The sequence below is a fragment of the Chlorocebus sabaeus genome, chromosome 12 (assembly GCF_047675955.1).
Source record: "Chlorocebus sabaeus isolate Y175 chromosome 12, mChlSab1.0.hap1, whole genome shotgun sequence".
In the NCBI taxonomy this organism is placed as follows: domain Eukaryota; kingdom Metazoa; phylum Chordata; class Mammalia; order Primates; family Cercopithecidae; genus Chlorocebus; species Chlorocebus sabaeus.
Window position 1 is genome coordinate 65182504 of NC_132915.1, and position 26081 is coordinate 65208584.

At 46.6% G+C, this 26081-nt stretch overlaps 1 protein-coding gene across 6 annotated transcripts in view; it reads right to left on the reverse strand.

Annotated features, from left to right (window-relative positions):
• The window catches only part of RNF38 (ring finger protein 38), a 143670-nt gene extending 124543 nt beyond the window's left edge, over nt 1–19127 (reverse strand). For 2 of the 6 annotated variants that reach the window (XM_037998253.2, XM_007968727.3), the window contains exon 1: nt 18816–19127. In XM_037998253.2, coding sequence (XP_037854181.1) covers nt 18816–19068 — 253 coding nt within the window. In that variant the 5' untranslated portion in view covers nt 19069–19127. Of the gene's footprint in view, nt 1–14599; nt 14637–18617; nt 18692–18815 lie in introns of those variants that run through there. The other 4 variants (XM_037998258.2, XM_007968741.3, XM_073021775.1 and 1 more) reach the window with 4 other exon arrangements.
• Nucleotides 19128–26081: the final 6954 nt, after the last annotated feature.

The window sequence follows — 26081 nt, forward strand, 5'->3', positions numbered from 1 at the left end:
GTGGGGGTGTCCAGCTTTTAAAGTCTAGGAACCACTACTCTACCCGCTGGTACTCAAAACTTTCTTCACCACCACCTGATGCCTTGCCAGAGATCGGCATTTCAACAAGATCCCCCTGGTCTACCTCAGGGCCACAAACCATAACCCCCAATCTGTAATGCTTCACACCCATCCACACAGTGTCTCAGTGGTTTCTGGGAATGGGAGGTAGGGGAAGCCTGGAAAGAGCAGTGGTTTTTATCTCTTTGAATATGAATCTATCACTTAACAAGCCTGTGGGAAAAACAGCACTGCATGCCCTAGTTAGACAAGAGTATGTGTTGTGTGTGTGTGTGTGACAGAAAGCACACGACTACCATTAAACGACCATGGAAATTTATTCCGCTTAGATGTCACTAGTACATCATGTTATTTTTCTCTTAAATTAAGGGAATTTCAATTTTAACCCCAGGCATAATAAAATTACCAAGACTGTCTAACCTTTGTTTGTACTGCTAATATTGTAGTGGGAATCCATCACCTTAAAACAAACCAAGGGGATATACCTTATCTTCTCTGTTCGAACAAGGACACCTTTACCAACATCTACTCCCCACTTCCATGCAGCAGCCCCCACCTCCACACAGCATGGGGGAGGGAAAACTATTTCCAGTACTTCACCTTTAACTTCCTGCTGCCTCCCTCAAAGGCTCATAAATTTTATTTCAAAATCTGAACTCGAAGGCCCCTAACTCCATCTCTCCCTTTGCTTCTCTCTCATTTTCCTCCACTGAGACTTCTCTGGTCTGTTGTACTGCAAACATATCAGCTCTTCCAGCAAATCTACAGGTGAACTACATACATATTTATGCCTAAGAATTGTACTGTCTCACTGCTCAATCCAGCTTGACTCAGCCTAACCCAGCGATGTGCTTTTTTAGGCACTTCCAGTTTCACTTCTAGCTCCTACCAGGCTTCCGCCCCGCCCCAATGCAACATAGCCCCCTCAGCTTCCCAGACCCAGGAAGTAGCAAGGTCAATTCTGTGAGGCCTATATCCAATTTGACTTGCCTCTCCCTTCTTAAAGCAATCTTGGAATTAAAATTTCTAAAGCCCCGTTTCAATTTAATAACTTTTCTTCCATAGAAACAAGAGGTTTTAATCAAGCCTTAAAAATAAATTCGAGCCTTGTGTTTTTAATTATATGGCATCAGGAAAAATAATATAACTATTCTACCAAATTTCAAAAGGAAACATGTTTACATCTCAAATGTGCTATAAAAAGATCCTGGTATGGTAAAACTAGTTTGATTTCAACTCCCACCCCAACCTTTTTTAAACTTCTCCAACACAGTTCCAGAATAACTTCTCAAAATCACTTCTAAAGCGGTAGGTAATTCCAGCTACTCCAGAGACCGAAGTGATAGCCTGAGCCCAGGAGTTCCAGGTCAGCCTGGGCAAAATAGTGACTCATCTCAAAATAACAAAACAAAACTCACCCTGTAAATTCAGACCATTTTTTTTTTAAATTTTGTTCTACAAAAAGTTAGACTCAAAGGATGTATAGTATTAACTAAATGTTCCAGAGTCAAATTGTAACTTCACTTTATCTCAACACAGAATTCATGAGTTGCACATAAATTGACTTTACTTCTTTTTAGAAATGGAGTCTTGGTATGTTGCCCGGGATGGTCTCAAACATCTGGCCTCAAGTCATCCTCCCACCTCAGCCTCCCAAGTAGCTGGGATTACAGGTGAGCCACCGCTTCCAATTTACAAATTCACTTTAAAAAGTCAAATCTTTTCACTTCTTGCTTTGCTTCTTGGATTTGTTTGGGAAGGAGGAGCGTTTCTTCTTTAGCGAGTAACGGTAGCTTTTACTTGAAGCTTTAAAATATCACGGAATAGTAACAATTTCAGTTTTCAACAATATATGCAGTTTTTTTTTTGTTTGTTTGTTTTTTTTTTGAGACGGAGTCTCGCTCTGTTGCCCGGGCTGGAGTACAGTGGCCGGATCTCAGCTCACTGCAAGCTCCGCCTCCCGGGTTCACGCCATTCTCCTGCCTCAGCCTCCCGAGTAGCTGGGACCACAGACGCCCGCCACCGCGCCCGGCTAGTTTTTTGTATTTTTTAGTAGAAACGGGGTTTCACCGTGTTAGCCAGGATGGTCTTCATCTCCTGACCTTGTGATCCGCCCGTCTCGGCCTCCCAAAGTGCTGGGATTACAGGCTTGAGCCACCGTGCCCAAAGTGCTGGGATCACTGCTAATATTTCAATATATGCAGTTTTAATAGAAATATTAGATAATTCGATCACAAGAGTTCTTGACTTATATTCCTGCCATTAGCAAAGACAGTCAACAATGTCTTAAGAGCCACCAAACATATCAAACTCTAGATACGGTCCAAACCTAAGGTTATTTTAGAAACTAAAAACAGTGTGTAGAAACTCTTCAATTATCTGGATTAATCAGTTTTTATCCTGCCTGTATAGAAACAATGTCTTCCTCTAATGAATTAATTCCACAGTTTAGTAATTTTGAAAGGCAGAGAATTCATTTTTCCTTCCTAGGTATCCATAAGCCAAGCTTGTCTAACCCACAGCCCAGGACGGCTTTGAATGCAGCCCAACACAAATTCATAAACTTTCTTCAAGTGTTATTTTATGTGTGGCCCAAGACAATTCTTCTTCCAACATGGCCCAGAGAAGACAAAAGATTGGACATCCCTGGCCAGCAGTTAGCAGCACTCAAATAAAAAACCAGCCTTATTCCAAAAGTTTCTGTATCTGGCTTTGACCTTAGAAGCCCATTTTGCCATAGATCATTTTCTAAATGGTAGGTTCCCAGGATGGCCCACCAATACCTATCAAGCCCACAATATAGATGAGATAGTGAACTATCAAGCCCAGCCAAGAAGTTTTTCTTTATCTGCTTAAGTGCCCAAACAAGCACTCAGTTAAGATCTAATGTTGAGAATCACAGAGCATGGGACCTTTTATTTTTTTATTTTTATTATTTTATTTTATTTTATTTTATTTTATTTTATTTTATTTTATTTTATTTTATTTTATTTTATGTTTTTTGAGACAGAGTCTCGCTCTGTCACCCAGGCTGGAGTGCAGTGGCACGGTCTCAGCTCACTGCAACCTCCACCTCCTGGGTTCACGCCATTCTCCTGCCTCAGCCTCCCGAGTAGCTGGGACTACAGGTGCCTGCCACCACGCCCGGATAATTTTTTATATTTTTAGTAGAGACGGGGTTTCACCTGTGTTAGCCAGAATGGTCTCGATCTCCCGACCTCGTGATCCACCCGCCTTGGCCTCCCAAAGTGCTGGGATTATAGGCGTGAGCCACCGCGACCGGCCGAGCATGGGACCTTTTCTAAGAAGTAACTTAAATATGCCTGATTTATAGCGAATTCAGGGCCGGGTACAGTGGCTCACACCTGTAACCCCAGAACTCTGAGAGGCCGAGGCGAGTGGATCACCCGAGGTCAGGAGTTCAAGACCAGCCTGGCCAACATGGTAAAACTCTGTCTCTACTAATAATACAAAAATTAGCCGGGTGTGGTGGCACACGCCTTTAATCCCAGCTACTCGGGAGGCTGAGGCAGGAGAATCACTTGAACCCAGGAGGTGGAGGCTGCAGTGAGCCGAGATCACACCACTGCACTCTAGCCTGGGTGACAAGAGCGAAACTCCATCTCCAAAAAATAAATATATACAATAAATAAAAAAATAAAGAGAATCCAGAGCTGGGCACAGTTGGGGGTGCCTATAGTCCCAGCTACTCAGGAGGCTGAGGCAGGAGGATCACTTGAACCCAGGAGTCCAGCCTGGACAACATAGTGAGACCCCATTTTTAAAAATAAATAAATAACCGGGTGCGGTCGCTCATGCCTGTAATCCCAACATTTTGGGAGACCGAGGCAGGCGGATCCTGAGGTCAGGAGTTCGAGACCAGCCTGGCTAACATGGTGAAACCCCGTTTCTACTAAAAATACAAAAAATCAGCCAGGCATGGTTGTGCGCTCCTGTAATCCCAGCTACTTAGGAGGCTGAGACAGGAGAATCGCTTGAACCTGAGAGGCAGAGGTTGCAGTGAGCCGAGATTGCACATTGCACACCAGCTTGGGCAACAAGAGCGAAACTCCAACTCAAAAAAGAAATCAAATAAATAAATAAATAAATAAATAAGTGTACCACTCCGATGCAGGTACTCCTACTCCTGATGTGACCAAGTAATGAATGACTTAAAAACTCAGTTTTTAAAACCCTAGCATAGTAATTCAGAACTTAAAGTTATTTCTCAGGAGAGACAAAGGCAAAACAAAAGACTGCAAATTCTCTTCATTGGCTAAAATAGTGACCAACTTTGCTTATATTCAGTCTTTTATTATCAAAACTAATTGCTGTGTTTTCGAAGGCTATCTGTAAAGTAAGATGCAGTAAAGCACGATGGCTAAAAATACAGATTCTGGAACTAGACTACCTGGGTTCATATCCCAGGTAACACTCTTAATAGCTGTACCATCTCCAGCGAGTTGTTTAACCTCTGTGTGCTCCAGTTTCATCTGTACAATAAGTATGATGAGTCCCTTAAGGGACTGCAGTGAGGATTAAATGAATTAATCCACATAAAATACTTACAACAGCCTTAAATAATAAGCACACAAAAAGTGACCACTATTATCTAGATGTTTAAAAACAGGTAGAATTTAGAAAAGGAACTGAAGGGAAAAGAGGCATTATAGGCTGAAGTAACAATCAAAGGAACAGAAGTAGAAAAAATCACACACAGGTGGGCAAAAAGGTGTTGTTCTATTTCCCTGGAGAACAATATTTATGATGAAGAACAGTAAAGACTGGCATAACGAGGACCCAAGAATGCTGGCCCTCAATGCCAGACCAAAAAATATGGCTTTTACTTAGAAAGCAGCCACTTAAAGATTTGATCTAATTAAATATGTGCTTTGGCAAGGTCAATTATCAAGGTTATCAAATCATATCATTAAGCCCGGTGGCTCACACCTGTAATCCCAACACTTTGAGAGGTCGAGGTGGGCAGGCAGATCACCTGAGGTCGGGAGTTTGAAACCAGCCTGGTCAACATGGTGAAACCCCATGTCTACTAAAAATACAAAAATTAGCTGGGCATGGTTGCGTGCACTTGTAGTCCGAGCTACCCACTCGGGAGGCTAAGGCAGGAGAATTGCTTGAACCCAGGAGGTGGAGGTTGCAGTGAGCAGAGAGAGCACCATTTCACTCCAGCCTGGGCAACAGAGTGAGACTCTGTTTCAAAAAAAAAAAAAAAAAAGTCATATAATTACTATTAATGCAATTGTGATGTTTTTGCAATCCCAAAAATGCATTTGTTCTGCTAACACTGTCATAATCTATCATTGAACTGCTGCATATCTAAATTATCTCTGAAATCCTCACTGTGCCTAGTACATAGTAGCATTCAACAAATGTTTACCAAATTATTATTAATATTAGTAATTATTATTATCAATCATTATCTTTTTGTGTGTGTGTGTGAGACAGAGTCTCCTTCTGTCACCCAGGCTGGAGTAGAGTGGCGTCATCTTGGCTCACTGCAACCTCCATCTCCTGGGTTCAAGCAATTCTCCTGCCTCAGCCTCCCAAGGAGCTGGGATTACAGGCGCCCACCACCACACCTGGCTAAGTTTTTGTATTTTTAGTAGAGGCGGGTTTCCACCCTGTTGGCCAGGCTGATCTCAAACTCCTGACCTCAGATGACCTGCCCACCTTGGCCTCCCAAAGTGCTGGGATTACAGGCGTGAGCCACCAGGACCAGCCTCAAATCGTTATTTTTTAGTGGCCAACAGAGAGCAGTGAAATAGAGACAGGGGTTAATCCCCAAAAGAAATATAAATTAGTCAGGTGCGGTGGCTCACACCTGTAATCCCAGCACTTTGGGAGGCTGAGGTGGGCAGATCACAAGGTCAGGAGTTCGAGACCAACCTGGCCGATATGGTGAAAGCCCGTCTCTACTAAAAATACAAAAATAAGCCGGGCATGGTGGCAGGCACCTGTAGTCCCAGCTACTCTGGAGGCTGAGGCAGGAGAATTGCTTTAACCCAGGAGGTGGAGGTTGCAGTGAGTTGAGATCATGCCACTGTACTCCAGCCTGGGCGACAGAGCAAGACTCTGTCTCAAAAAATAAATAAATAAATAAAAGAAAAGAAAAAGGAAAAAAAAAGAAATATAAATTATAAGTATTATAAATAAGGCAAATAGAGTAACCTAGATAATAGTTTACAATTAAGCTAAAATAAGTCATTGCTAATCAACATACTTAACTACAACACGTTTTTGTTTTGGAGACTGAGTCTCGCTCAGCCACCCAGGCTAGAGTGCAGTGGCATGATCTCGGCTCACTGCAACCACAGTCTCCTGGCTCCAAACGAGTCTCCCATCTCCCCAGAAACTGGGATTACAGGCATCCGCCATCATGCCTGGCTAATTTTTGTATTTTAGTAGCGACAGGGTTTCACCTTGGCCAGGCTGATCTTGAACTCCTGACCTCAGGTGATCCGCCCACCTTAGCCTCCCAAAGTGCTAGCATTATAGGCATGAGCCACCCCACCCAGCCAAATCTTGTGTATTTTGAAGTCTTATAAAATTGAGCTGTCAAATTGGTACAGCCTTTTCAAAGGATTATTTGGGCAATATCTGCTTATGGGGAGTCTTTTTTTGTTTGTTTTTGAGATGGAGTTTAGCTCTTGTTGCGCAGGCTGGAGTGCAATGGCACCGTCTTGGCTCACTGCAACCTCCGCCTCCTGGGTTCAAGTGATTGTCCTGCCTCAGCCTCCCAAGTAGCTGGGATTACAGGCGCCCACCACAGTGCCCGGCTAATTTTTTTTGTATCTTTAGTAGAGACCGGATTTCACCATGTTGGCCAGGCTGGTGTCGAACTCCTGACCTCAGGTGATCCACCCACCCTGGCCTCCCAAAGTCCTGGGATTATAGGCATTTCCAAATCCAGGACAAAATTATGCTGGGGGGTAAGAATAAAGGTCTAACTCCTGACTTGACTCCAAGTAATTACAGGAAAGGACAGCTTACAGTAGCCATAGGTATCCATGGAGTACATACTATCTACCTGTACACCATAGACGTCAATGCTAATTACAGCAACAAAAAGGGCCACATCCTGAGAATGGACACCTGAAGTTTATAGTCCTAAAGTCTAAAGATCACCTTGCAATCAATTGTTTGGTGCATTTCTTACAAAATACAACAACAAAACAGGCTGGGCATGGTCATTCACGCCTATAACCCCAGCACTTTAAGAGGCCAAGGTGGGAGGATCACTTGAGCCCAGGAGTTTGAGACCAGCCTAAGCAACATAGTGAAACCCTATCTCACAAAAAAGTTTAAAAGGTTAGCATAGGCCGGGCGCGGTGGCTCAAGCCTGTAATCCCAGCACTTTGGGAGGCCGAGACGGGCGGATCACGAGGTCAGGAGATCGAGACCATCCTGGCGAACATGGTGAAACCCCGTCTCTACTAAAAATACAAAAAACTAGCCGGGCGAGGTGGCGGGCGCCTGTAGTCCCAGCTACTCCGGAGGCTGAGGCAGGAGAATGGCGTAAACCCGGGAGGCGGAGCTTGCAGTGAGCTGAGATCCGGCCACTGCACTCCAGCCTGGGCGACAGAGCCAGACTCTGTCTCAAAAAAAAAAAAAAAAAAAAAAAAAAAAAAAAAGGTTAGCATAGTTGTCACACCCATAGTCCTAGCTACTCAGAAGGCTGAGGTGAAAGGACTGCTTAAGCCTGGGAGATAGAAGCTGCAGTGAGCTATGATTACCACTGCCACTGCACTGCTGAGTGGGCAATAAAGCAAGACCTTGTCTCAAAAAACAAACAGAAAACAGCAGTTTGAGATACCAGTAACAAGTAATACAGTAATAATTAACATATTAAGAAAAAAGTTTTAGGCCAGGCGTGGTGGCTCAAGCCTGTAATCCCAGCACTTTGGGAGGCCGAGACAGGCGGATCACGAGGTCAGGAGATTGAGACCATCCTGGCTAACACGGTTAAACCCCGTCTCTACTAAAAATATACAAAAAACTAGGCCGGGCGCGGTGGCTCAAGCCTGTAATCCCAGCACTTTGGGAGGCTGAGACGGGCGGATCACGAGGTCAGGAGATCGAGACCATCCTGGCTAACACAGTGAAACCCCGTCTCTACTAAAAATACAAGAAAATTAGCCGGGCGTGGTGGCAGGCGCCTGTAGTCCCAGCTACTCCGGAGGCTGAGGCAGGAGAATGGCGTAAACCCGGGAGGCGGAGCTTGCAGTGAGCCGAGATCGCGCCACTGCACTCCAGCCTGGGGCACAGAGCAAGACTCCGTCTCAAAAAAAAAAAAAAAAAAAAAACTAGCTGGGCGAGGTGACGGGCGCCTGTAGTCCCAGCTCCTCGGGAGGCTGAGGCAGGAGAATGGCGTAAACCCGGGAGAAGGAGCTTGCAGTGAGCTGAGATCCCGCCGCTGTACTCCAGCCTGGGCGACAGAGCGAGACTCCGTCTCAAAAACAAAAAAAAGCCGGGCGCGGTGGCTCAAGCCTGTAATCCCAGCACTTTGGGAGGCCGAGACGGGCGGATCACGAGGTCAGGAGATGGAGACCATCCTGGCTAACACGGTGAAACCCCGTCTCTACTAAAAATACAAAAAACTAGCCGGGCTTGGTGGCGGGCGCCTGTAGTCCCAGCTACTCCGGAGGCTGAGGCAGGAGAATGACGTGAACCCGGGAGGCGGAGCTTGCAGTGAGCTGAGATCCGGCCACTGCAGTCCAGCCCGGGCTACAGAGCAAGACTCTGTCTCAAAAAAAAAAAGTTTTCAGTAAAAGATTGCCAACAAGACTTCTTAGAAGCACACCATGACATAGAATGGTTGATGTAAGTGTTTATTACCGGGCATGGTGGCTCACGCCTGTAATCCCAGCACTTTGGGAGGCCAAGGCGGGTGGATCACGAGGTCAGGAGTTCCAGACCAGCCTGGCCAATATGGTGAAACCCCGTCTCTACTTTTAAAAAAAGTACAAAAATTAGCCGGGCATGGTGGCGCAGGCCTGTAGTCCCAGCTACTGGGAAAGCTGAGGCAGGAGAATCGCTTGAACTCAGGAGGCGGAGGTTGCAGTGAGCCGACATCGCGCCACTGCACTCCAGCCTGGGGCAACAGAGTGAGACTTCGTCCCAAAAAAAAAAGTTTATTGGCCAGGCCCAGTGAGAAGGAGGTTGCCATGAGCTGAGATCACACTACTGCACTCCAGCCTGGGTGACAAGAGCAAAACTTCGTCTCAGAAAAAAGAAAAAAAAGAATTTATTAAGCACATCAGCCAGGCGCGGTGGCTCACGCCTATAATCCCAGCACTTTGGGAGGCAAAGGTGGGTGGATCACCTGGGTCAGGAGTTTGAGACCAGCCTGGCCAAAAGGATGAAACCCTGTCTCTACAAAAATAGAAAAATTAGCTGGGAGTGGTGGTGCGCACCTGTAATCCCAGCTACTCAGGAGGCTGATACAGGAGAATCGCTTGAACCCAGGAGGCAGAGATTGCAGTGAGCCAAGATTGCAGCACTGCACCCCAACCTGGGTGACAGAGCAAGACTCCATCTCAAAAAAAAAAAAAAAAAGAGAGAGAGAGAGTTTATTAAGCATACATCCCCAGATAAACTGATTTTTTTCTGGTGGCAATAGGGAGAAATCGCTTCCCAAAAATGTAAGTGCTTAATTAAAAAAAAAAAAAAAAAAATTGGCCAGGCATGGTGGCTCACACCTGTAATCTCAGCACTTTGGGAGGCTGAGGAGGGCAGATCACCTGAGGTCGGGAGTTCAAGACCAGCCTGACCAACATGGAGAAACCCCGTCTCTACTAAAAATATAAAATTAGCTGGGCGTGGTGGCGCATGCCTATAATTCCAGCTACTCGGGAGGCTAAGGCAGAATGGCTTGAAAGCCTGGAAGGCGGAGGTTGCGGGGTGCCGAGATGGCACCATTGCACTCCAACCTGGGCAACAAGATCAAAATTCTGTCTCAAAAAAAAAAAAAAGATTAGTGGGCGCATCCCTGGGAGAGTAAGCAAGTTATGTATTTGGTTTTTGTGGGCAATCAATTATTCTGCTAACACAAACATAAAGCAAAGTAGACCCAGATTTCTATATATCTTCCTCCAAAGTACTTTTAAGTTATAATTTCAGACTTAAAAAAAAAAATTCCAAGCTCAGTCTTGTCCTTTTTTAAAGCTGCAAGTATTATAATTTAAAACTCTGAAATGTATTCACTTAAACACATTCCTGTCACTAACAACAACACTCTATTATCCACTTTTGGTACTGTCTCCAGATGATTTTTAATCCCTGCCTGACTTCTCCCTACCAACAAGTACTTGGATACCATCTTTACCCTGCCTGCCCCCACTACTTGGTTGTGCCTAGGGAATTATAATTACAGTGATCCCGCCTTTAGAACATCCTCAGAGCACAAAGCTTCTTTGTATAATGGTGGAGGGAGGGTGCCCTCCAGGCTCCACAGAAAAGAGTGGGTGGTAGCAACAGAGGAAGAGGAACTGGAGCCACTATGGTGGCCCTCAGTTCTAGTTCAATATTGTTTGTGGGAATTTACTTGTAGTGACCAGCCAGGGTTCTGTTGAGCCTCTGCATCTCCTTACATATAGGGGTGAAGAGAGAAGCAGGGCCTATCCTGGCAGATGGGCACAATCACCATGCCCAGACTAGGGAGCAGAAGGAAGCAAGAAATTTGGGAGAAAAGCAAGCAATAACTGTCTTGAATTGCACCCCTTTAGGCAGTTCGCAAGACCTTAAGTGAGGAAGTTTTGACAACGAAGGCTATCACCCTAATTAACCAGTGGCTGGTATTGGCATGACTGGCACTCGGTAGATGCTCAAATATGTATTGAGGTGGCAATAAAAATCTACATAGGAAGACAAATCTATAAAAGTTTTAACAAGATAGCATAAAAGCCAAATGAAAAATATTTTTATTAATTATGAGTCCCAGCCAGGCACAGTGGCTCATTCCTGTAGTAGTCCTAGCACTTAGGGAGGTTGAGGCAGGAGGATTACTTGAGCTCAGGAGTTCAAGAACACCCTGGGCAACATAGCAAGACCCCATCTCTTTAAGTATGAGTCCCAACTCTTCTCTATCTGTAAATGTGATTTTTTTTTTTTTTTTTTTTTGAGATGGAGTCTTGCTCTGTCGCCCAGGCTGGAGTGCAGTAGAGCGATATCAGCTCACTGCAACCTATGCCTCCCAGGTTCAAGCGATTCTCCCGCCTCAGTCTCCTGAGTAGCTGGGACTGCAGGTGCACACTACCACGCCCAGGTATTTTTGTATTTTTAGTAGAGACAGGGTTTCACCATGTTGTTTCACCATGTTGCCCAGGCGGGTCTCAAATTCTTGAGATCAAGTGATCCAACTGCCTCGACCTCCCAAAGTGCTGGGATTACAGGCGTGAGCCACCGCGCCCAGCCCCATAAATGTAATTATTAAATAAACACCTGTTTTACTTTCAGCCTACTCTACTTCTGTTTAGTTTGAGGAACTGCTCACTTTTTAGTTCTCTAAAACAAATTTCAACAGAAGGTCAGCATGCAGCATCTGCAGCCACTAAAATCCAAGGTGCAGAAGCAGAATGGACAGGCAACATTTCAACTCCAAGAACATCCCAAAAGCACTACAAATTGTCCTACTACCTAACTGCTTGCTATTCTTCTTTCCATGTATACAGTTTTCTCTCTCTCTTTTTTTTTTTTTTCCTGAGATAGCGTCTCACTCTGTTCCCCAGACTGGAGAGGGCAGTGGCACCATCTCAGCTCACTGCAACCTCCGCCTCCCAGGCTCAAGCAATTCTCCTGCCTCAGCCTCCCAAGTAGCTGAAATTACAGGCACGCGCCACCACGTCCAGCTAATTTTTGTATTTTTAGTAGAGACAGGGTTTCACCATGTTGCCCAGGCTGGTCTCAAACTGGAGCTCAAGTTATCCACCCGCCTCGGCTTCCCAAAGTGCTGGGATTACAGGCGTGAGCCACGGCGCCCAGCCCCTTCCATGTATATAGTTGTTCCTCTTACTACTACTTCCCTACATTTCTCAACAAAGTCAAAGGATCAGTATATACACCAAAACTCACAATCTCTCACTCCCTTATTTCTATACATATTTTACCACAAAAGTAGAAAATGCACTGATAGCTTTTTTTTTTTTTTTTTTTTTTTTTTTTGAGATGGAGTCTCACTCTGTCGCCCAGGCTGGAGTGCAGTGGCCGGATCTCAGCTCACTGCAAGCTCCGCCTCCGGGTTTACGCCATTCTCCTGCCTCAGCCTCCCGAGTAGCTGGGACTACAGGCGCCCGCCACCTTGCCCGGCTATTTTTTTTTTTGTATTTTTTAGTAGAGACGGGGTTTCACCGGGTTAGCCAGGATGGTCTCGATCTCCTGACCTCGTGATCCGCCCGTCTCGGCCTCCCAAAGTGCTGGGATTACAGGCTTGAGCCACCGCGCCCGGCCTTTTTTTTTTTTTTTTTTTTTTTTTTTTTTTTTTTTTTTTTTGAGACGCAGTCTTGCTCTCCAGGCTGGAGAGCAATGGCACAATCTCAGCTCACTGCAACCTCCGCCTCCCGACTTCAGCCTCCCGAGTAGCTGGGATTACAGGTGTGTGCTGCCAGCTGATTTTTGTATTTTTAGTAGAGGCGGGGTTTCACCATGTTGGCCAAGCTGGTCTCAAACTCCTGACCTCAGGTGATCCACCCTCCTCGACCTCCAAAAGTGCTGGGATTACAGGCGTGAGCCAACGCACCCGGCCAGTAATAGCTTTCAAAAGCATGACTTAACTATTGATAAACCCTAATATACTCTCATCATTCTACTCTTCCACCTGTCCAACATCACTGCAGTTAACTGTTCTAAGCAGTCCCAAGAACAGCGCTAATATCCATCTAAGTAGAACAGGAAAAAAACTGAAACCACTCTGGGTAAGGCCTGCAGGTAAGAAGCATTTATTTTCTTTCTGTGGGCATAAGACCACTTTTGTTAAACATCTTTAGTTTTTTAACATATAATTTCTTTTAAAAAGTTCCTCCAAGACAGCAGCAAAAGCAAATGGAAACTTCCTATCCACCACCCTCAATCATGTTTAAAAATAATAAAAAAGACAACAGAAACCACTTCAAATGTACCTTTCCCTAGAGCCCCCAGAACAGCATTCGTCCATGACAACTGTTCTGAAAAACACTCTGCCATTATTTCCAAAAGCAGTAGGAAGTCCAGTCTTGTCCTTGGTTTGCACTCCCCACTCCTCTCTCTCCAAGAAAAAAACGAAACAGCAGGAAGCGTAAACAACCACTTAATGGAAAATACAAATGGGTAAATATTTTCAAAATTCGCTAAAAAGCCTCAGGTCTTCAGGAATGCTAGTGCAGGGGGAAATAGGAAGAGAAAAATAACTGCATTTACCCCTCCAAGTGAGCACTGTAAGAAGACAAGAGCAAATGTGGCACATAGCTACTACACTTTCTCTCCTCCATTTACCAGACACTTTTGTCTTTTTTTTGAGACAGAGTCTCACTCTGTTGCCCAGGCTGGAGTGCAGTGGTATGATCTCAGCTCACTGCAACCTCCACCTTCCGGGTTCAAGCAATTCTCCTGCCTCAGCCTCCAAAGTAGCTGGGATTACAGGCATGCGCCATCATGCCCAATTAATTTTTCTATTGTTAGTAGAGACAGGGTTTCACTATGTTGGCCAGGATGGTCTTGAACTCCTGACCTCAGGTGATCCACCCACCTCGGCCTCCCAAAGTGCTGGGATTATAGGCATGAGCCACTGCGCCCGGCCAACAATGGTATTTTCTAAATAACTTATTCTGTATGTATTTCTCCAGCCTCACAACAAAGTTTACCATTTGAAGCTATGCTCTTTGGTTCAGCTAAGCATGGTGATAAAAAGCCCCTTCCCATGAAAAGTTCACATGGAGAACTCTTGGAGCCCCTAGGGCGAGTACCAACCCAGACCTCATGGTAAAGCCCACAATGCATATGGATGAAACTGTTAGTTACAGCTGGACTAAACAGTTCCAAAGCTGCAGAGCAGTGCTAGATCACAGATCACCTTTGTGTGGATTAGAAAAGGTGCCCCTTCTCTGAGGCTACTCATCTTGGTAACTGGAGTACAGAATAGATTTCCACCCTCACTTGCCATCCGAAACAGGTATCTTTTTGCTGGGTACAATCTCTATGGTCCTACACCGCAGCACTGTTAAGAAGCGTACCGGCCAGGCATGGTGGCTCATGCGTGTGATTCGCTTTGGGAGGCCGAGGCAGGCTGATCACGGAGGTCAGGAGTTTGAGACCATTCTGGCCAACATGGTGAAACCCTGCCTCTACTAAAAATACAAAAATTATCCGGGCATGGTGGCAGATGCCTGTAATCCCAGCTACTCAGGAGGCTGAGGCAGGAGAATCATTTGAACCTGGGAGGTGGAGGTTGCAGTGAGCCGAGATCACGCCATTGCTCTCCAGCCTGGGCAACAAGAGCAAAACTCTGTGTCAAAAAGAAAAAAAATGAAAAAGTAAAAGAAAAGCATACCTGGGCAATGCTGCACCTCCAAAGTGGGTTTCCAGAAACAGGAACCTTAATAAAGACAAACAGGCACTTCACAAATTTCACCATCAGAAAGCCTCAGATTTGTTAATACAAATTCATTCATAAACACATCAGGACTACAGGAAAAAAGGTCTAGCAGAGAAGGAAAACTAGCACATTTGGGAGAAAGGACACTCTTCCGTCTTGAGGGATGATCGCTGTTTAGGAAACCTTAATCTTTGACCATAGGTTCAGACGGCTGAACCTCAAATGTTGGTCATAAGCTAAAATAATCACTAGCATCTGCAGAGGGATGATCATCTTTATCTTAAAAAAGACATGATCACATGTTTACCTTTGGGGGTTTTACTTTCTCCAAATTTTCCTTCTCTGCTAGACCCTTTTTGCCCTTATCCTAACTTTAAAACCACATACAGTTGACACATGTACTTAAAATCTGTAAAATCTGATAAATAACCCTGGTAGGTAGTGGGCCCCTTAGCTAACTACAATGAAAATCAGAGGAATGGACAACCTAGATTAAGAGGGCTATGGCATCCAACCCTATCATTCTTTTTTTTTTTTTTTTTTTTTTTGAGACAGAGTCTTGCTCTGTCGACCGGGCTGGAGTGCAGTGGCCGGATCTCAGCTCATTGCAAGCTCCGCCTCCCGGGTTCACGCCATTCTCCTGCCTCAGCCTCCTGAGTAGTTGGGACTACAGGCGCCTGCCACCTCGCCCAGCTAGTTTTTTGTATTTTTTAGTAGAGACGGGGTTTCACTGGGTTAGCCAGGATGGTCTCGATCTCCTGACCTCGTGATCCGCCCGACTCAGCCTCCCAAAGTGCTGGGATTACAGGCTTGAGCCACCGCGCCCGGCCGAACCCTATCATTCTTTTACGCTCCATAAAAGAGGTAAAGTATCACATGGGTCAAAATTCCATCCCAGTCATCCAGGAGTGGGAACAGAGGGGCAGCCTAAGGAAAAGATGAGGGCTAAGCTGGGGCAAAGCTAAGACAGTGGTTCTCAAACTTTAGTGGACATCAGAATCTATTGGGGAGTTTTCTCAGAATCAGATGTCTGGGTCCCTCCCTACACTTGATACATCAGAATGTCCTGGAGCACATCTATTTTGACAAAGCTCAAACTGCTGACGCAGGTTCACTAGAAAGTTTAGAAATAATGAGAAATCTACCACAACTATCGGCAGTTCCAAAATAAAAGTCATCCATTGCAAAACTAGGTTTAGCAGGTCAGAAAGGGGCGAAAAAGGATCACCAGCCTGCATGTATAACAGGCTGCGCTGGGCTGGAGCCTGTAGGGAGAGGTCCATTATTATATAGAGACAAAAACAGTGTTCTATAAACAACATTTTTTGTGTGGAAATATTTCAAACATCTGAAAAATATTTAGAATATACTAAATATCTCTGTACCCTACACCCAACATTATAAAATCTTAATTTACAATTACCTGATTCAGATTTTTTTTTAAAGTAATAGAACATTAAAGGTATAAATAAAGCCCTTTTGTGTACCCTTGTGTAATCGCATTCCTCATCTTCTCTTCCCAAAGACAATCATTACTCTTAATATGCGTATTTTAATACTATCACCACATACGGGCATAGCCACAAACAATATTATTTTGCATGTTTTCAGATTTTACACAAGTGAAAAGATTCTGTAAGAATTCTTCTGACTTGCTTCCCCGCTCCATATTATGTTTTTGAGATTCACCTATTTTAATGCATGTGGCCAGTTTATTTTTCACAGTGCTGTAATATTCAATTGTATAGGTCTATCTAAAAATGTATTGGCCGGGCGCGGTGGCTCACGCCTGTAATCCCAACACTTCAGGAGGGTGGATCACGAGGTCAGGAAATCGAGACCATCCTGGGTAAAACAGTGAAACCCCGTCTCTACTAAAATTACGGAAAAAAAAATTAGCCGGGCATGGTGGCAGGCACCTGTAGTCCCAGCTACTTGGGAGGCTGAGGCAGGAGAATGGTGTGAGCCCAGGAGGTGGAGCTTGCAGTGAGCCGAGATCGCGCCACTGCACTCCAGCCTGGGTGACAGTGGGAGACTCCGTCTCAATAAATAAATAAATAAATAAATAAATAAATAAATAAATAAAAATGTATGTATTATTCTGTTGGTGGATATTTAAGCTGGAATGAGCATTCTTGTATTTTTTTCATACTTATTTTCTTGGACAAGTGTGCAAGGATCTCTTAGGATATATACCCAGAAATGGACATTTTAGGTAACTGAATATGTCTGCCCACCTTCACACTAAACACTAAATATCACTACTCTCTAAGGTGGTTAGATCCATTTACATTTCCACTACAGTATATAAAAGTTTATTTATCCACAACCTTAATAATACTCGGTTTATCACAGCATTACATTTTTGCCAACCTGATCGGTGTCAAATGGCATCTCACTGTTGTTTCAATTTGCATTTCAAGTACATTTTCTTGCTTTTAAGTATATATTTGTCAAATACGTGTTACTTAGAGTTTTTTAGGAAAATCTAAACCATCTTGTCTGAATTGGGGCAGTCCTTCCCAAAGCACCCTGCCAACAGCCACCACAGCAGGAAAGCTAAGGTGCAAGAGGGCAGCAAGAAAACAGCTGACTTAAACAAGGAATCATCTTGGACAAAGGGCCTTAATTAATGCATTTGCTAATTAGTCTTTCCCTTCCCTCTTTTGTCAAGCCTTACTTCCAAGACAATACTCCAGGCACTGGGGGTCTGCATCCTTAGAACAGGAGTGAGCATGAGGGGGAAGGAGGAGGGTGCTCAAGCTAGAACGTTTCTATAAAAGTATAGCTGTCCTTACTCAAAGAAAAGAAGTGACTGCAGACCAATTCATACTCAACCTTGTAAGCTACCATCCACCTCCAACAGGCTCCTTTCAAACTCATCACGTTTGGCACCTTCTTTGAAACATCCCAACCTTTTTCTCCAGCCTAGACACTGTCCCCCGCCCTTCAGCAACCCTTTCATCTCCCTTCCCCCACAATGACTGAATACCCTCTCCTTTTTCCCCATTCTATTTTCTAGCTCCATGGGACCCTCTTCTCTGCCTGTAACACGCTGCTCTCTCCCTTGCTTCTAGAACTGCAAGTCCTTTCCCCTTCCCTTTCCAACAGACATCCGCAGTCAAAACAACCCACCTCATCATCCACCCCAAATAAAAACGGAAATCCCATGTATTACATGCCAGGCAGGCGGGTGACTCGGTCCGAATCCTCCCAGCTACCTTCTCCCTTCACGCCTGGGATAGCTGTTCTTTCTCGGGGAGTTCTCCAAGTGTGGTAGGTCCAAACCACCTGGAAAAAACTCACATGGCCTTCTGTGCCGTAAATGTCTTTACCAGGGCCATGTATGCATTTCTGGTTTCGACATGAACGAAATTCGGGCCATTTACTGAAAAAAGACACCTTACGGGCGCCTCCACAAAAGCGGGCAGGCCTCCCTCCCAGTGAATCCAGCTGAATTGGTTTCGTCCGTGCAGTGGTGGGGAAGGTGGCCTGGCAGACATCAAACGGTCCCCACGATAAGAAGTTTCCGAAGCTCTGCCCCACTCACTCAAGAAAGCCCTCTCCCCGAGAGCATTCCCCGCACATAAGTCTCTCCCGCTGCGGCTCCCCAGGGCACCACCAAGCTCCCAAGTCGGCCCCCTGCTCTTCTGTCCCACCCTGCAAGAGATCGTTACTCCCAAGCCAGCCCAAAAAGGGCTGGGTGGGTGTGCCAGGCTCCAGGGCCTGACCCCCTCCCCCCAGATCAATCTCCCTCGGCTCCCGGGGGCCGGGAGATCGGCCTCCTCCCAGCCCCCTCTGCTCGGGGCCCGCGCCGGCCCAGGGTGGCCCTGGGTCCCAGCCAAGACACGGCTCTCACCGGCTATGTGACCTTGGGCAAGTCACTTCCCCCTCTAAGCCTCGGTTTCCTCCTCCGCCGAGCAGAGACCTAGAGAGGTCTTGCCCTGCACACCCTGGGGAGGAGGCTACCCACCGGGTGGGAAAACGCTTTGTGAGACGTTCGGCGCGGCTGAGGCGCAGGGCTCGCAGGGGCTCCGGGGCCGGACAAAGCTGACCCGGACAACGCTCCTCCCCGTCGGCGGGGCCGGGCGGCTGGACCACACGCCTCCGGCCCCCACCCGCGGGACCGACCCACGCCCCTCCCCGCCTGGCCCGCTCCGGGACCCCGTACCTGCTCCCGGCGCTCGGCCGCAGGCGCCTCCACTCTGGGCGCCCGCCCGGAGAGGCCCGTGGCCCGGAGGGCTGAGGCGGTCCGTGGCGGCGGGCTCCGGCCGGGGCGGCGGCGGTGGGGGGCGCGGGCGGCGCGGGGGCCCGAGCTCCGCGGGGCCCGGCCTGGGAGACGACGACTGAGGTTGAAAGTGCGCGGCGGCGGCGGCTGCTGAGGCGGCGGCGGCAGCGACCGCGGCGGCGGCGCTTCCGCTCATGGCGGGGCCGCGAGCAGCGGCTCCGGCTGCGACTCGACTCCGGCGCGGCGGGCGCTGGCTGGGCCCCGGCCGGCAGCAGCGGTGGCGGCGACGGAGGCGGCTCCCGAAGGGGAGGAGGCGGAGCCGGGAAGCGGCGGCGGCGGCGGAGGGGGCGGGGACGTGGAGGGGGCGGGGACGCCGAGCCGCCGCCGCCAATGGGCGCGGGGCTCCTCAGCCGCGGCTCCGGGGGCGGGCGGGCGCCGCCGAGGGGTATCCTCAATCTCCGCCGCTCCCTGAGGCGGGGAGGCAGAGCGCGGGCCACCAGCCTGGAGAGCCCGGCTCCAGGGGTTGCCCCGCCCCCGGCCCGCCCCTGGGGCGCGGCCGCGGGCCTCTGGGGCCAGGCCTCGCGCGACTCAAGCTGGGGCTGCGCTTGGGCTCCGCTGCGCAGGGGTTCGCGCCCGCGAGGGGGCCGGAACTCGGCCCAGATAGCTGCTGCTCGCAGCCCGCCCGCCAGACTCCCTCCTCCGCTTCCCCGCACTGTAGCCGCAGCCTCCTCTCCCCTCCTCTCCCTCTCTTGGCTGTTTCCTCAAAGTTTTTCCCTTTCGGACACTTAGGAAAGAAACTCTCCCTTCTGTTCTTAGGCTGTGTTTCAGTGATAAATTAGTCCCCGCGGACCCAGAGAGAACAGCAGAGGCAGAATCGAAAGAGATGGAGACAAGCTGCCGTCCCTGAGTCCCCGAGACCATCTTAATTGCTGAGCAGAAGCCAGCCAGGCTCAGCCCTGGCCCCTCGCCCCTTTCTCTGACTTTCTCTTTCTCACTTTACATGCCTTTGTTGTTAGAAGACTTAGATAAAAACATCCAACCCAGCTGGGCCTAGTCTCAAAAGAGGGGGAGGGTGTGAGGTAAGGAAAGGCTTTTGACCTGTCCGGACGGCTTTTCTATGAGGAGAAGAATTCTGCGAGTTGGTGACCCCCTTTGGGCCCTCCTCCACTTGGATGTGATGTTGGTCACTGAAACCATTTCCTCCTCATGTTTCTCTGGCTCTTTTATCAGAGCCGTAGAGGAGCAAAATAAACTCAACCATGTGTTAGGGGTACCTCTAAAGTGCAGGCACGTGGGTGGGCCAGGGGTGCAGCTAAACTGCTGAGTAGATTATTTCAATAAAGCCTTATCCTCAGCCATTCTCCACTGAGCAGAGAGAGAAAGAGCTCTCTTTGAATCTCTGACAACAGACATTTCAAATTCCATGCTGACACTTAATAGGTGCCTGATCTTTCATTCATGCTGGTCTTTCTGTCATCAGCAATGCTAGGCACTGGGAATACAAGAGTAAAAAATACATAGTCGAGGCCTTCAAAGAGTTTACAGTCTCATTGGAGGACAGTGAGATATTTTTAGAAGTTAAAAACTTACAGGTGAGCAGGAGTTCACCAAGTGGGGCAGGTTGGGGGAAAGTGAACTGGGAAACATTAAGATTGTATTTGGCCGGGGAACCTAAGATTTTCTGAATCCCATCCTTGACTTTTTGGTCACAGAGGAAACAGGTAATATATTACTAGCTGGAGCTTGGGTCCCAATGCCCACTGTAGAAACCTGTCAACTACTGTATGGAGGCACCTTCTTTCCTTTGATAGGTCTCAGCAGCCTTGAGCAACATTGGATCTATTTCTGTGCCAAAGCCCAAACCCCAGTTTCAGCTCTTACAACCCCAATTTGAGCAAATGCCTTGACAATCAGCCCTAGAAGAAAACGGACAGATGAGCAGTTTAATCCAGTAACCAAAGGAGCCCATCCAAGGATGCCTTGAAGCCAGGAAGAAACAGGAAGAAATATAGCGAGAGGGCCAGGCAAAGCTTGGGCCACCTCACCTTGCCAGTTTAGGGAAACAAAATAAAGAATGGATCACATTCATGTTGGTTGCGATCTTTATCTCTTAACTTTCCGTCCCCCAATGATGATCAGGAAGAGAGATGAGCATTGGGGTTTGGGAAACGACAGGTTTAACAGGACTGGAGCACAGCCCTGGTGATGAGTGGTAAGAAAAGAGCAGACTGGAATTTAGTTAAGACAGGACTAGGTCATGAAGAGTCTTGAACGCCACATTGAGGCATTTGAATTTAACCTGAATAACAAAAGTGAGCCATTGAGGACCTAATGAGGAAATGATGTGATTAGATTGTATTTTGGAAAGACTCTGGCTGCTGTGTAGAAAATGGATTGGAGGCTGGCCGGGCGCGGTGGCTCAAGCCTGTAATCCCAGCACTTTGGGAGGCCGAGATGGGCGGATCACGAGGTCAGGAGATCGAGACCATCCTGGCTAACCCGGTGAAACCCCGTCTCTACTAAAAAAATACAAAAAACTAGCCGGGCAAGGTGGCGGGGAGGCTGAGGCAGGAGAATGGTGTGAACCCGGGAGGCGGAGCTTGCAGTGAGCCGAGATCCGGCCACTGCACTCCAGCCTGGGCGACAGAGCCAGACTCTGTCTCAAAAAAAAAAAAAAAAAAAAGAAAAGAAAATGGATTGGAGGGTGCTATGGTTTGAATATTTGTCCCTTGCAAAATTCATGTTGAAATCTAATCCCTAGGCCGGCACAGTGGCTCACGCCTGTAATCCCAGCACTTTGGGAGGCTGAGGCGGGTGGATTACCTGAGGTCAGGAGTTCGAGACCAGCCTGGCCAACATGGTGAAACCCCGTCTCTACTAAAAATACAAAAATTAGCTGGGCGTGGTGGCACACCCCTGTGATCCCAGCTACTTGGGAGGCTGAGGCAGGAGAATTGCTTGAGCCTGGGAGACAGAGGTTGCAGTGAGCCGAGATCATGCCACTGCACTCCAGCCTGGCCAACAGGGCGAGACTCTGTCTCAAAAAAAAAATAAAGAAATAAATAAAAATAAAAAAATTAATCCCCAATGTGGTAGTATTGAGAGATGGAGCGTTTCAGAGGTGATTGGCGGAGCCCTCATGAATGTACTGATCCATACATGGATTAATGGGCTAGCATGGGAATGGGACTGGCCTTTATAAGAAGAGAGACCTGAGCAAGGATGTTAAGCTCTTTCACCATGTGATGCCATGTGCCACCTCAGGACTGTGCAGAGTCCCTGGCAGCAAGAAAACCCTCACCAGATGTAGCCTCTCAACCTCAGACTTCTCAGACTTTGCAACTGTAAGAAATACATTCCTTTTCTTTATATATTGCCTAGTTTCAGTTATTGTGTTATATATAAACAAGCATCAGAAAACAGCCTAAGATAGAGAAGAACAAAAAGAGAAGAAAACTGGCTAAAAAGCTTTAGGCATGAGATGAAAGTGACCTGAACTAAAGCAGAGATAGCAGTAACAGAGAGATGTTAAGGTGGTAGAATCAACAAGGCTTGAGGAAGATGAGATTGATTCAAGGATAACAAAGATTTTTGGCTTGAACAACTGGGTGACGGTGGTGCCATTCCTGAAAATATTAACAAGTAATACAGAGAACTATGAAGAGCAGAAAACTATGACCCTGGTTAAATCAGATTATTTCTGTGACTCTCCACATAAAGCAGAAGGGCTGACGCAATTGGGCTAGAGTCACCACTGTACAATTACTAATGTCCTCTGAGATTGGGATCCAAAGATATGCAAAGGAGAGGCACAATAGACGGATTGCCCATTCCTTTTTTTCCATTAAAAAAGAAAAAATTGTGGGCCAAGCGCGGTGGCTCACGCCCGTAATCCCAACACTTTGGGAGGCCGAGGTGGGTGGATCACCTGAGGTCGGGAGTTCAAGACCAGCCTGACCAACATGGAGAAACCCCGTCTCTACTAAAAATACAAAATTGCCGGGCGCAGTGGCTCAAGCCTGTAATCCCAGCACTTTGGGAGGCCGAGACGGGCGGATCACGAGGTTAGGAGATCGAGACCATCCTGGCTAACACGGTGAAACCCCGTCTCTACTAAAAAATACAAAAAATTAGCCGGGCGAGGTGGCGGGCGCCTGTAGTCCCAGCTACTCGGGAGGCTGAGGCAGGAGAATGGCGTGAACCCGGGAGGCGGAGCTTACAGTGAGCTGAGATCCGGTCACTGCACTCCAGCCTGGGCAACAGAGAGAGACTCTGCCTCAAAAAAAAAATAATAATAAAAAAATAAAAATAAATAAATAAATAAATAAAAATACAAAATTAGCAGGGTGTGGTGACGCATGCCTGTAATCCCAGCTACTCAGGAGGCTGAGGTAGGAGAATTGCTTGAAACTGGGAGGCGGAGTTTGCGGTGAGCCAAGATCGTGCCATTGCACTCCAGCCTGGGCAACAAGAGCAAAACTCCGTCTCAAAAAAAAAAGAAAGATCACTTGGACATGGGAAAGGAACATCACACACCGGGGCCTATTGTGGGGAGGGAGGAGGGAGGAGGGATGGCACTGGGAGTTATACCTGATATAAATGACGAGTTGATGGGTGCTGACGAGTTGATGGGTGCAGCACACCAACGTGGCACATGTGTACATATGTAACAAACCTGCACATTGTGCACATGCACCCTAGAAATTAAAGTATAATTAAAAAAGAAAGAAAGAAAGAAAAAGAAAAAAATTGTGGTAAAATATATTATGTAAAATTTATTATTTTAACCATCTTCAAGTGTACAATTGTAATTTCAAGTGGTGTTAACTATATTCACAATGAATTAGCTGGGTGTGGTGGTGGGCGCCTGTAATCCCAGCTCCTCAGGAGTCTGAGGCAGAGAATTGAATTGCTTGAACCCAGAAGGTGGAGGTTGCAGTGAGCTGAGATTGCACTACTGCACTCCAGCTTGGGCAACAGAGCGCGACTCTGTCTCAAAAAAAAAAAAAAAAAAAACCAAAAACTATATTCACAATGTTCTAAAACCATCACCACTATCCATTTCCAGAAGAACATCTTCATCACCATCCCAGACAGAAACATACCCATTAAGTAACTTTCAGTTTCCTCTTCCCCGCAGCCCCTGGTATATCTATTCTACTTTCCATCTCTACAAATTTGATTATTCTAGATACCTAATGCAAGTGGAACCATACAATATTTGGTTTTTTGTGTCTTTCTGGCTTATTTCACTCGCATAATGTTTACAAGGTTTATTCATGTGGTAGTATGTATTCGAATTTCCTTCCTTCTTATTTTATCTTTTTTTTTTTTTTTTTTTAGACAGAGTATTGCTCTTGTTGCCAAGGTTGGGGTGCAATGGCGCAATCTCGGCTCACCGCCACCTCTGCCTACTAGGTTCAAGTGAGTCTCCTACCTCAGCCTCCTGAGTAACTGGGATTACAGGCATGCGCCACCACGCGTGGTTAATTTTTTTGTACTTTTTGTAGAGACAGGGTTTCTCCATGTTAGTCAGGCTGGTCTCAAACTCCTGACCTCAGAGGGTGATCTGCCCACCTCGGCCTCCCAGAGTGCTAGGATTACAGGTGTGAGCCACCAAGCTTGGCCTTACTGCTTTTGGTTCTTTGGAGTATATACCTAGGAGTAGAATGGCCGCATCATAATGGTAACTCTGTGCTTAACTTTTTGAGGAAGCACCAGACTATTTTTCTATAGGGCTGCACCATTTTTGCATTCCCACCAGCAATGCATAAGGGTTCTAATTTATCCACATTCTTGCCAACACTTGTTATTCCACCCCCACCCCCACCTTTTTCTTCATAATAGCCTTCCTAATGGGTGTCAAGTGGTATCTCATTGTGGTTCTGATTTGCACTTCCCATTTCACTTTCAAGCTTAGCACAATGTCTCCTTACTTGTATTTGTCCCAGCCTGGCTTGTAAATCATTATTTTATTTGGGGAGTTAATGAGGGAGTGGAGGAGAGAAATTGTAAGAAAATACTGAAGGGGTGCCAGGCGCAGTGGCTCAAGCCTGCAATCCCAGCACTTTGGAGGCCAAGGCAGGCGGATCATGAGGTCAGGAGATGGAGACCATGCTGGTTAACACGGTGAAACCCCATCTCTACTAAAACTACAAAAAAATTAGCTGGGCGTGGTGGTGGGCGCCTGTGGTCCTAGCTACTCTGGAGGCTGAGGCAGGAGAATGGCGTGAACCCGAGAGGTGGAGCTTGCAGTGAGCCAAGATCCCGCCACTGCACTCCAGCCTGGGCAACAGAGCAAGACTCCGTCTCAAAAAGAAAAGAAAAGAAAAGAAAAGACAAGATTGAAGGGGCTATTTCATGAAAAAGGATAAGACAATGATAGACCTAATAGCATATAAAACCAAAAGAGGAGCAAGATGGTATTTCAGAGTATTACAGAATAATACTCTGCAGCCTTGGCAACTGAAGGAATCTAGATAAGGTAGACCCAATGGAATGGAATTTGTAGCCATGCTCAGCAAAGGAAGTGAAAATAGCAATGCCAAATGGAAGGGGCTGGGGTGGGAGATGAAATTAACCACCAATACCACATGACTACTTTCCTTCACAAACACAACCCAAGCACATGTGAGACAACTATATGGTTTCCCTGAAATGCTTGGGGATATAAATTGCAGGGTGTGAGATAGGGCGAAAGAAAACATGCTGACCATTTTTCCTCACTGTTATCACATTAATAAACATTAGTTTCTATTTCCTTAGGCCACATTCCTCAAGGTGGAATTACTAATTCACTGTTTTGAAAAGTTTTACTTTCCAGAGAGATCATAGCAATTTATTTGTTTAATCATTTATTTTTATTTAAATACGGTTAATCATTTATTTTTATTTAAATATAAGGGATTGAATTGGTCATATTTCTCACTTGTAAGGCCACTGCCATTTGTTTTCTTTATTTATTCTCTTTTATTCACATTCACTCATCTCATTCCCCTTTCTCACCACAGGTAATTATTCCAATGTGTTTCATGTATATCCTTTTGTTTGTGTTTATTTAAAATATGTAGTATTGGGCTGGACATGGTGGCCGACGCCTGTAACCCCAGCGCTTTGGGAGGCCAAGGCAGGCAGATCACTTGAGGTCAGGAGTTTGAGACCAGCCAGGCCAACATGGTGAAACCCCATCTCTGCTACAAATACAAAAAT